This window comes from Sinocyclocheilus anshuiensis, unplaced genomic scaffold (genome assembly GCF_001515605.1).
Source record: "Sinocyclocheilus anshuiensis isolate Anshui unplaced genomic scaffold, SAMN03320099.WGS_v1.1 scaffold954, whole genome shotgun sequence".
In the NCBI taxonomy this organism is placed as follows: Eukaryota; Metazoa; Chordata; class Actinopteri; order Cypriniformes; family Cyprinidae; genus Sinocyclocheilus; species Sinocyclocheilus anshuiensis.
This window is the reverse complement of record NW_015536527.1, coordinates 801027-813335: the sequence shown is the minus strand read 5'-3', so window position 1 is coordinate 813335 and position 12309 is coordinate 801027. Positions and strand designations below refer to the sequence as shown.

General features: G+C 35.9%; 1 protein-coding gene across 1 annotated transcript; it reads right to left on the bottom strand.

Annotated features, from left to right (window-relative positions):
* Positions 1-444: 444 nt before the first annotated feature.
* Positions 445-11520, bottom strand: LOC107694546 (uncharacterized). Its single transcript, XM_016494257.1, has 6 exons — positions 11439-11520; positions 10424-10750; positions 9726-10079; positions 9555-9623; positions 6103-6180; positions 445-464 (listed from the first exon to the last, which is right to left on the bottom strand). The coding sequence occupies exons 1-6, from the start codon at positions 11518-11520 to the stop codon at positions 445-447; spliced, it is 930 nt and encodes a 309-aa protein (XP_016349743.1).
* Positions 11521-12309: the final 789 nt, after the last annotated feature.

Below are 12309 nucleotides of genomic sequence, written 5' to 3'. Positions count from 1 at the left end.
GAACAGACCTATCTTTAAGTCTTCATTCAACAGAGTGACTATTTCAGTTTATGTCATTTCCAGATGCTGTTTCATTCCTCTCCTCCCCACTGGCCTCCATCAGCTATCTCTGATTATTAGACTCTGTCATGATTCACCTGTAAGAAAACAGATTCACAGAAGGTGAAGGTGAACATGATGTTACACAAAAACACAAGAGTTCAGAAAATAAGAGACACAGATATTATTCTGAGGTCACTGTAGCCACCAGATCCAGTCTGTATCCAGATCAGATGGTCACTGCAGTCACCCGGATCCAGTACGTATTCCAGACCAGATGGTGGATCAGCACCTAGAGAGGACCTCAACAGCCCTGAATGTCAGCGGAGACCAGGACAACTACATGAGTCCCAGATACAGATCCCCAGTGAGGACCTTGTCTCCTAGATGGCCACTGGGACAAGACTACAGGAACCAGATGAGTCCTCTGCACAATGTGACTTTGCTGCAGCCTGGAATTGAACTGCTGGTTTCGTCTGGCCAGAGGAGAACTGGCCCCCCGACTGAGCCTGGTTTCTCCCAAGGTTTTTTCTCCATTCTGTCACCGATGGAGTTTTGGTTCCTTGACGCTGTCGCCTCTGGCTTTACTTGGGGACACTTCATTTCCAGCGATATCGTTGACTTGATTGCACAGAGACTATTTAAACTGAACTGAGCTGGGTGATCACATCACTGAATTAAATGATTAACTGCCTTTAACTGAAAATTTAGTGTTTACTATTGTCATTTTGCATTATTGACACACTATTTTCCTATTTAATGCTGTAAAGTTGCTTTTACACAATCTGTATTGTTAAAAGCGCTATATAAATGAAGGTGACTTGACTTGACACAGTCAGCAACAGTCATTGAATAAATTCTCTTTGAAATGTCTCGTGTTTGATTAGAACTGCAGAGCTTGTAATCACTGAATATTTGTGATTTAATCCGATTTATTAAACTTTGACCTTAGACTCTAATGCATTAATAATCCGATATTAATGTTGTTTATCGATCATAAGCATTCTACAGCTGGATCAGTGAAATAAAAAAAAAGTAAAATAATTTCATATGATTTAAAAAAAAAATAATTTAAAGCGTTCTGAATTTTTTTCTGATTTCTTTTATTAAAAAAAAACAAAAGACTTACACAGAAAATCTCTTATTCCCCTCATTATTTCAGCTGTATGTAATACTTGCCATTATAATTTGCTTGTCCATAGGTGTTGGTGCTGTAGTGACTGTAAATTAGAGCAGCCACCAGCAAAGCAACAGCACAGCAGCCGAAGACAGACAGTCATTAGTCCATCCAGAGATAAATAAATCGTCAGTTTTACCATTTTGAATATTTACACTTTTCTATTTCGATTATCAGTTTCAAGATGACACCATCTGGTGAATCTTCAAAGATAAGGGCCAGACATAATTTGTGTGCAGCAGGAGATAGAGTATTTGCAGATACAAATAACTTATAAAAATGTTCATGCCAATATTATGTAATTCACCGAGATGTGCTGCAGCAATTCTTGCTTTTGTTTAACAAAATTCATGTCATATTCTATTCAAGTTATTTTGTGGGACTTCTTGTATGAGCACTGATAGTTTCTTGAATAAAATCAAAGACTACACTCTTAAAAATAAAGGTGCTTCACGATGCCATAGAAGAACCTTTTTGTCTAAATGGTTCCATAAAGAACCTTTAACATCTGAAGAACCTTTCTGTTTCACAAAAGGTTCTTCGTGGTGAAGGAAGGTTCTTCAGATTATAAAAAGGTAAGAAAGAGATGGTTATTTAAAGAACCTTTGACTGAATGGTTCTTTGTGGAACCAAAAATGGTTCTTCTATGGCATCGCTTGAAGAACCTTTTGAAGCACCTTTATTTTTAAGAGTCTATGTGTCTCTTCATCATTCTAATATGCTAATATGATATTAATATGAGTCAATATCAATGTTGGAAACAGTTGTGCTGATTAATATTTCCGGGGAACCTGTGATATTTTTTTCAGGATTCTCGGAAGAATAAAAAGTTTAAAAAGCACAGCATTTATTTAAAATAGAAATATTTTCTAACAATATAAGTCTTTACTATCCCTTTTTAATCACAGTAACACATCCTTGCTGAAAAAAAAGTATTAAGTTCTTTCAAAGAAAGAAAGAAAGAAAGAAATATACTGACCCCAAATATTTGAATGGTGTGTATATTGTTACAAAGGATTTATATTTTAAATAAATGCTGTTCTTTTTAACTTTTTATTTATCAAAAAATCCTGGAAAAAGTATTACAGGTTAAAAAGAAAAAAAAAAGTTTTATATATATATATATTTATATATATATATTAAGCAGCACAACTGTTTCTAACATTGATAATTAATCAGAATGTTAGAATGATTTCTGAAGGATCATGTGACAGTGAAGACTGGAGTAGTGATGCTGACAATTCAGCTGTGTCATCGGAAGAAGAAATTATATTTTAAAGTATATTAAAATAGAGAAACTTTATTTTAAATTGTAATAATATTTCACAATATTACTGTTGTTTTATGTAACACTGATGATATATATATAGTGCAAGTGAAGTGTGGCCAAGCATGGTGACCCATACTCGGAATTTGTGCTCTGCATTTAACAAGGGTTACAAGTCCAACTCTCTAACCATTAGGCCACGACTGCCCCATATATTACAGTAGTAGTAATAATAATAATAATTATAATAATAACAATAACAATATAGTGTAAAATCTCATTTTTAAACAGTTCACAATGGAAACATTGGAAACAAAATGAACAGTTTTGAACATGACTGAATGACTAAATGACACTCACCACTGACTGTAACATGAAATGTCTTGACTCTGCTGCTGCTGCTCAGGAAAGGGTTGATGCTGCAGCTGTTGGTGATCTCTAGTTTATAAACTCCAGAGTCTGTGCTTTTAATGTTTGTGATGCTGAGAGATCCAGTCTGATGATTCAGCTCCTGTCTGTTACTGAATCTCCGAGGAGATTTCCAGATTTCTGGACCTCCAGAAATGTCTTCCTCCAGAAGGCGAATTTCATTAAAATACCACATCAATAAATCATTTCCGTCTATTATTTCACCAGTATCTAATGTGATATATTCTCCCTCCTTCACTGAGTTCATTTTCACACCATTTGTCTCAACAGCAGACACACCTAAAGCACAAATGAAGTGAGTTATATGTTCTTTCTGTGAAAAATAAATAAATCAAGAGTGTGGTGAGGGGGGCGTGGTTCAGCGAGGTCTGCAGCCGGAGAAAGAGTTGAGAGACGAGCGGTGAGTAAGTGGGTCAAATGCAAATGACGAACACCTGTGTCTGGTTCCAGTAATTGGCATGGAGAGACCGCATAAAGAGGCCCGGGAATGAGCTGTGAGAGAGAGAGAGACCGACTGCTGACTGGGGAGAGACTGTGCCTGCTCTGGAGAGCCCTGTGATTAATTGATTGATTGATTGATTGAAACTTTCATTCAGGCAGAGTTGAAGTAGATGAATGAGTTATAGAGTTATAACAATATATAGAGGTCAGGCAGCAAAGTATGTGCATAATACAAGACTACTTGAAGCTACACAAAAATATATTTAGATATATTTAGCATTTAAAACAAAATAATATGAACCTTCATATTTCTCTAACATTCCTCTTTAATATTAAGGGAGATTCAAAACAAGTGAGTGGATTTTCTATATTTATAACAACGTCACCCGGACCAGGAAACAGGACTAAATAACAGAAGGCTGGCCTATGTCATATAAAGAAATGTCTGTGTGAAAAAAAAAAATCTGTCCATAATTTCCACAAAAATAAGTAAAAAAATATTGACAAATCTTTATAATTCAATGCCCATGTGAACATTGCAGGTTACATGATTAAAATAGACAGATTACAGAGTTAATTGATTAATATGCGTTTCATGTAGGCTATTTGATTTATTTTAATGCACCCAAATGACTTAATCACTTAAACCAGTATAGGCTACTTCTCAAACCTGCATGTTTTAGATTCTCTTATCATACACCCTTTTTGAGCCTTGCAGTAATGAGCTGATGAGTTGAATCAGGTGTGTTTAGAGCAACACAGAACGTTGCCCTAATGTTCCCATTTGGTCATTTTTAGCAACCATCGAAGAACATTCTGGGAATGAGAAACTAATGTTCTCAGAACATTCTGGGAACCAAAAACTGTTAGCTGGGCTAAATAAAAGAGAAATCCAAAATGTGATGCACCGGGGTTTGAGAAGCACCGACTTAGAATAATTTTTTTCTCTAATACTTTTTATTTGAAATAAAATGTTCATGAAAAAAAAAGAAGAAATTGTAACCAGATGTGAAGCCTTTCACCTTTTTAACCACAGATAGCCTACAACTACAAACTGCCACACCTGCAACAAAAGCTCATGCATGAGATGTTTGTCCATCAACTGATCACACCATCATTGTGAGGAAATCAGACCGCAGCAGGTTTCTGTTTGACTTCATGTTTCATGTTGAGCTGCTCGTATCACACCTCAGTAACACCTACAATGAGGGATGGGAAATAAATATACCTGTTTTTTCATTCACTCTTACACTATTCTTTTACTATTACACTCTTCTTTTGCATATTTAATACAGTTAGACAGCTACCTTAAAAACAATGTTGAATTATAAAAATAATGAGTGTTTTTACGTTGAGAACATTTAAAGTCTTAATAAGAGCCAGAAGAGCATTTATATGTAACTATATAACATACAGATAATGTGTGTTCATTAGGAGAGTCAAACTCTGTAGAGAGAGGATTCACACCATGTGTTTTCAGCAGATGGTCTTTTTTAGATCAGACACAGAACTGGTAAAGAAAATGTTTTACATGCTTCTTTTGTTCTGTTTGTGCAGGAGGTGTCTGATTGGTGAGTTACAAAAGCATTTTTACTGCTTAATTTCTTCTGTTTTAGAACATATACTGTTGCTTTGCATTTGCTTTCCTTCAAACTGAGATTTACGTTGCTCATCTGTCTGTTCATTATGTGAACTTTTATCTTTTGTGTCTTTGATGCTGTTGATCAATTCACATTTAACTAATGCAAACTGATTTCAGGCTTTCTAAATCAACACAAACTGGGTTCAAACTCTTTTCATGTTCTTTAGGTGTGTCTGGTTCTGAGACAAATGGAACACAGTCAGTGTCAGTGATGGAGGGAGATTCTGTAGGTCTAAAGTTCTTACTTCTTACTGCAATACGTGACGATGAAGACATACTGTGGAAATTTGGAGCTGAAAAAACTCTCATAGCTAAAATCAGTAGAGAAGCTAAAATCTTCTCCACGTTTGATGGTCCTGATGGGAGATTCAGAGACAGACTGAAGCTGGACAATCAAACTGGATCTCTGACCATCACAAACACCACAACTCAACATGCTGGACTCTATGAAGTACAGAGAAGTGGAGCGAAACTGTTATCAAAATTATTCAGTGCTTCTGTCTATGGTGAGTAGAGACATCATTTGTCCTTCAAATATTCTTACTTTATTTTACTGGAACCATTTGTATTATAAAATTATGTAAGATATCAGATGTGAGATCACACACTAACTCTCATTATATTAAACATTTACTCAGCGCATTAAACCAAGCATCTTCTTCTTTTTCATTTTTATTTTCACGTTTTCCAGCTCGTCTGCCTGTTCCTGTCATAAGAAGAAACTGTTCTTCATCATCATCATCATCATCACAGCAGAATTGTTCATTGTTGTGTTCAGTGGTGAATGTGGGTCATGTGACTCTCTCCTGGTACAAAGGAAACAGTTTATTGTCCAGCATCAGTGTGTCTGATCTCAGCATCAGTCTCTCTCTACCTCTGGAGGTGGAATATCAGGATAAAAACACCTACAGCTGTGTGCTCAACAATCCCATCAGCAACCAGACTCAACATCTGGGCATCAGCAAACTCTGTCTCACATGTTCAGGTACAGCAGCGCTGATATATGTGTTTAGTTACTGACCTGTTCTCTGTCTTTTGTTGTAGATCAAACTGATGCATTCACTTCTTTATGATTACAGCACTGGATGGACACATTACTTCACAAACCGTATCTCTGATAGTGTTGGTCTCTGCTGCTGCTGTTGGATCTCTGTTGATTGTAGCTGCAGTCGGGATCTTCTGCATCTGCAGGAAACACAGAAAAACTGATCAAGAAGGCAAGTGTTACAGTATTGAAGAAAGAACTGTAAGTAGCATTTGTAGTTTTTTGGGTTTTACAATTTCTGTGAATTACATTAACATCACAACATACAATATGTATGTATAGCTGTATGACAAAAGATGGTGCCATTAAGTTATATTTTATATTTTAAGTTATATATATATATTATTGTTTTTTTAAATGCATATTTGTATTATATATTATGCATATTTTTATTATAGTTGTTGTTGCGACTGATAATGAAGCAGTTCAGACTTGTGATAAAGAGATCATTTACGCTGATCCGACATTCTACAAACGAAATAAACAGAAACGGGTAAGTGCATTTTTATGTGTCTTATTGTGCTTTATTATGATCTGACACACACATAATACAAATAAAAATAAAAAGACTATAGTAGTTTTTATTCTATTGATCTGACTGGTTCAGTAGATCAGTGGTAGAATTGGTGGGTTGTGACTTGTGACTACAAAAATGCGTAAGCCTAGTAAATCACACTGCTGCTGTTATTCATAAATTTTTTTCTGAATCTGAATTTGCAGTTACATTTTCAATGATTTAAAAGTTAATTAAATCCCTTTTATTAAGAAATGTTGTTCATTTTTGTTTTTGTGTGCTGTTTTTTTCCAGACAGCTGCAGATGAGAATCACGTTGAGTATGCACCTACAGTATCTGCATAAGAACATGAAACTTTCATTTGGCATTTGAATTTAGTATGTGATCTCTGATCTTTAGAAGTACTGGACAACTTCCAAGGTTTGGGATGGTTGAGAGTCCAAACAGACACAATCTACTTGAACTTTACACAAATTCTGACACAAAAATGTAATAATTTACATACATGATATGGCTCACAGCATTCCCGCTGGGAGTACCAGCTCAGTTTGAGAGTGTTGTGTTTGTTCCCTTAAATATTTCATCTGTTTCTTAACAGCATGTGTACAAGACCGCCTATTATCAAACATCGGCTGATGTGCATTTGTGAGCGCATGTTAGAGAGCATGTGGTTGAAAGGCTTTTTCCACTGCGGCTAATGCAAAACTTACTGTTAGAGACTCTATCGATGATAGTGTTTGACAAATAATATACATTCTATGTGTATGAAACATTACTGTGTGAATGGGGAATCTGCAAATATCATGTATTTTTTAAGTGAAACATTAAGAGGAATAGTATAAGTACATACACTTGCTGGCCTCACTTTTGTTTTTGAACCGGTTTTGTTTCCAAGGCGTCAACACAGAATAACAAGACTCTGTTTGCCACGCTACTCGTGACTCCTTTAAAGGATTATTCGGCCAAAACTAGCCCAATGGTGGAGTATAAAAGTAGGCCTAGTGCAATTCAGCGGACTCACTTCAGCAAGTGGCGAAGCATACCGGTGTTCCTCCCGTTGCTGGTGTGTGTGCACTTTGGATGGGTAAATGCAGAGCACTAATTCCGAGTATGGGTCACCATACTTGGCCACATGTCACGTAACGTCATTAACGATGTAACAATTAATAAATTGCACGCTACTTGTGACTTGCTTAATGGAGCAAATGCACTAGGCTACAACTATATGTTGCAAATTGTTTTTCCTCAGAAAATGTGTTTTAAGAACAATAACCACTCTTAAAAAATAAAGGTTCCAAAATGTCATAGAAGAACCATTTTTGGTTCCCCAAAGAACCTTTCAGTGAACAGTTCCTAAAAGAACCATTTTGAAGAACATTAAAAAAAAACCCTAAAGAACCTTTATTGACTATAAAGAACCTTTTTCTGCATTTGAAAGGTTCCATGGATGTTTAAGGTTCTTTATAGAACCATTGATGCCAATAAAGAACCTTTATTTTTAAGAGTGCATGGCTACTAAAAAAAGGTTTCTGCATTGAACAAGCTTTAAAAACGTATCAAAGGAGCAATAGATTAAAAAAAAAAAAACAGTACATTCTTTGAAAAGAAAATCTATTGTGCATAAACATGCTACTGCCCACACTGTTACTCCCCAAGGTTTGGGATTTTCTGGAATCTCCTGCTTGAGACTGATGGCTTTTGAAGAGAATAATCTGTGTGTGAGCGCTAGGGGGCGCTCAAAGGGTTCGGGCTGAGTACGGGCAAAAATGGATGGGTCAGTTCACATTTCAAGGATTTATTAAGTAAAAATACATTGTTAGCATTTCAGGTCTACAATTAAGCAGAAATAACAACAATTACGTACAACAATTATTAAGAACAATTACGTATTTTAATACGAATAGTAAATATATATATATATATTTTTACAAGTAATGCCACAGAGTACACAAGACATCCGTATGAGGAAATTAGACATGCTGCTACTTACATCTTTTTTGTCCTTTTTTGTAACAAGAGCTTTATAATTAGCTTATGAAAAGATACAGTATTGGCTACAGAAGGTGCACACAGTGTAAAATACACAAACACAAAAATACACGTTTCCATATATACTTTAAAACAGTTTCTGGTATGTTAGTGTTTTGGGGGGTTACCATTGGTAAAGTGTAAAGCATGTGCTTGGGTTGAGGACCTGCTAACATGAATCAAAGTTGTTTTAATAATAAAAAAACAACTACTTTGGGCATGCCGTGGATGTAACAAAACTGTCTTATTAACAGGTTAATGCCTAAAGTTAAGAAAATCCAATGTATAATTGTTTGAGTGTAGAAGGTTTGTTTGCCTAATAATTTATTTTCTAGTTAAATTTTTTAGTTTGAGTTCAACAAGCATAAAAAATATCAATTCATCAATGTATCAATTTCATTTAAACTATATTTGATCAAATTGACTTGGCCCAACTCAATACCCATATTTGGATGGAAATCCTGCCCTCAATTATATTGAGTTCATCCAATTAATAATTTTTTTTGAGTGTAGTAAGAGAACTTAACAGGTTTACAGCAGTTAAAAAAAAAGAAAGAAAAACAAATTTTTTACAGTTAAAATTACAATTACTTTTTTTACATTGTACCATAAATTATACTGTTCTGGTGTGTAATTACAGGGCAGAATATTCAAATATGTTTGAATGTTTTAAGATGAATAGAGGACGTCCTTTGAACAGTTCTCTACACCACTATCCTATACGAAAACATTCACAGAAGTTAAGAGAAATGAACACGACTGACGTTTCAGTTACACACACACACACACACATACACACTTTAGAAGTGTATCATTTTGCAGTTAAAAATCCAGTCATCTTCCCTAAACAACTTGCACATTTAAAGGGGCAGTACTGTCCTAAATATTTAGTTATTAAAAATTTTGTAATGATGACTGAATGAAACCACACCACACATGCACATACAGAAAACACAACCAGAAATGCTCACCTGTTACACCTGCAACGACCAGCACAACTCCAACACATACTCCTGCTATAACAAGAAACTCAGTCTCACCTGTCATGAAGAAAGAAAAAAAAAGTCATTATTACCGATAGTTGATTTTTTCAGATTTCAGATATATTGTGTAAACAGATAATACCTAAGTATGATACTCACTACAGCCAGTCCCACGAAGGCTCTTTTCGCTGATAATTCTGATGCTGTACTGATGATGGATGCTGCTGCTGTTGGTGATGATCTCAAGATGATAAAGTCCAGAGTCCGGTTCTCTGGTGTTCATGATGGTCAGAGATCCAGTCTGATGATCCAGCTTCAGTCTGTCTCTGAATCTCCCGTCAGCATCTTCAAACTCATCATCTGTAGAGATCTTGCTGGGATCTCTAGCGATTTCAGCGATGAGAGTCTCATTAAAATACCACGTCATCAAATAATTTGTGTTTTTTATTAAACCAGGATCTAAAGTGACAGATTCTCCCTCTTTCACTGTCTTGGTCTTCGTTTTATCCGTCTCTGTTGAAACAAAGATAATAACGAGAACTTGGAAAGGAAAGCATAACAGCTTTGCACAACAAGACAATACCAGCCTCTGAACCAAAATAACTGATACACAAGAAAACAATTAACTAAACCAGACACATGCAGGTAAGGACAATGAGTAATGACAACTAACTGGTTACTAGAACAAAAGAAAACAGGAAAGAAACGAATAAATGGGAAAGCAAAAAAATACAAATTAAAAGTCCCTGAAACACAAACTGAAACCAAAAGTCATGCTGAGTCACTGCTGTAATAATAAACACATTGTGAATAAGCATGTAGAACCTGGATTTTTAAACATTTATTATACGACTCACCCTGGACAGTGACTCGAAAGATCTTTTCGCTCATGCTGTCGCTGCTGATGATCTGTAGTTTATAATCTCCAGTGTCTGTGGTTGTGATGGTCAGAGATCCAGTCTGATTGTCCAGCTTCAGTCTGTCTCTGAATCTCTCAGTATCTTCATTACACTGAACAGCTGTACAGATCTTTCGGAGATCTCCAGTGATTTGAGCGATGCGAGTGTCATTAAAAAAACATTTAATCTTTTCTTGCTGGTTTGTTTCAGCATCAGTGTGTAGAGTGACTGAATCTCCCTCCATCACAAACACTAAAACACTGTCTGCAACCACACCTGATGCACCTGGAGAAGAAATTAAATGTTCATTATAAATAACTCTTAAGAACGCATATGCAACAAGCACCGTGTATTTCCCCCTGCAAAGTTCTAATTTTTAAATGTATGTTGTGTAAGCCTTTGTCAAAGACAGTTTTTTATGAACAAACCATTTGCTTAAATTGCAAAACATGTACAACATCAAAGCTTCAGTAACATGTCTAGAAGGCATTGCACGGTGTGAGGAGGATCCAGGAAGGAAACAAACAAACAAAAAAAGGAACAGAAAATAAACCACAATTAAGAAAAAAAAACATCATGATTACCATCCTGAATAAAAAACGTGCACACGAAGGACAATTTTTTCTATTGTCCCTCTTAAAAGCTTAAGTAATTATCTCTATAATGCCTCAAAAACCATTAGTCATTAGCCATTAGTCATTTGTAGTCCACAGAGATATGGTTTGCAGTTCTTAGGGGAAATTAACCAATGAATTCTTTATAGTTGTCTCTGCAAAATAAGCTGGGACAGAATTAGGTATTTGAACACAGAAAAAATACTTCAACTGCTTATGTTCACTGTGTTTACATTAATTTTAGGTCCGGCATTTTGAATGTTTAGTTTGTATTTTGACAATTTGGGCATGTCCCCAAAAATAGAGCGTGAAAACATAAAGGAGCCCAAGAAGGCAAGCATGGCTCGCTGCATTCGCACATCCAACCCCGTCCACATCCACGTGTGATGTCAGAAGCCACGTCTGTGTCCAATACATCACCTTGTGATTCCCCATCCCCATTCCGGGGAAACCTGGAAGTATGTTAAAGCAATTATGGCAGTTTTGGGGATCGGAGTAAAATAATGTTATCTTTCATTTCACTAATAAATGTGTTCTTATTTTTGTAAAGGATGGTTAGGCTAAAATGGCACAAACTAAATCCATCATCACTTCATCATTTGGCATTTTTATATTTATTATTTTACAAAAATAATTATATTTATAATTATACAAAAATAAATTTGTTCAACTATCATGAAGTCAGACGAACAGTTCTTGATATGCAGTAGGCTACACGTAGATATACTGCATAGAGAGATTCCTTGCTCTGATAGATTACTCATGGAACATGGCATGCCCTTCAAGTCTTGTTCATCAAGAGAATTTGATCTGAATGTGTCCAGGTCCTCCGGATACTCAAAGAAGAATAAAAAAAGACACATCTTGCTTCATCTGATTCTCTGCACTGGTGAAACTGCAGCAGGGATATTCGAACCTCCCATCCCAGCAGAACTTCTCTTCATCAGGCTTGGACCGAAAATGTGTAGGATGCTGTAAAACATAAATCAACATTGACAAAAAATGACAAACATTATGTGAGAAGGCTACAAAGGTAATCTGTCACATACACAAAGTTATCAAGTAAGACAGTACAATTACGTGGTTGCTCAACCAAGTCACTGGTCAAGTGATCAGTGTGTATTATTAAATATATCATATGTATGTGAGTGAGTGTTTTGTGTGGGGGGCAGGTGAGTACGTGTGTGTGAGTGAGTGGGTGGGTGGGTGGGTGAGAGATTAATGTTATGT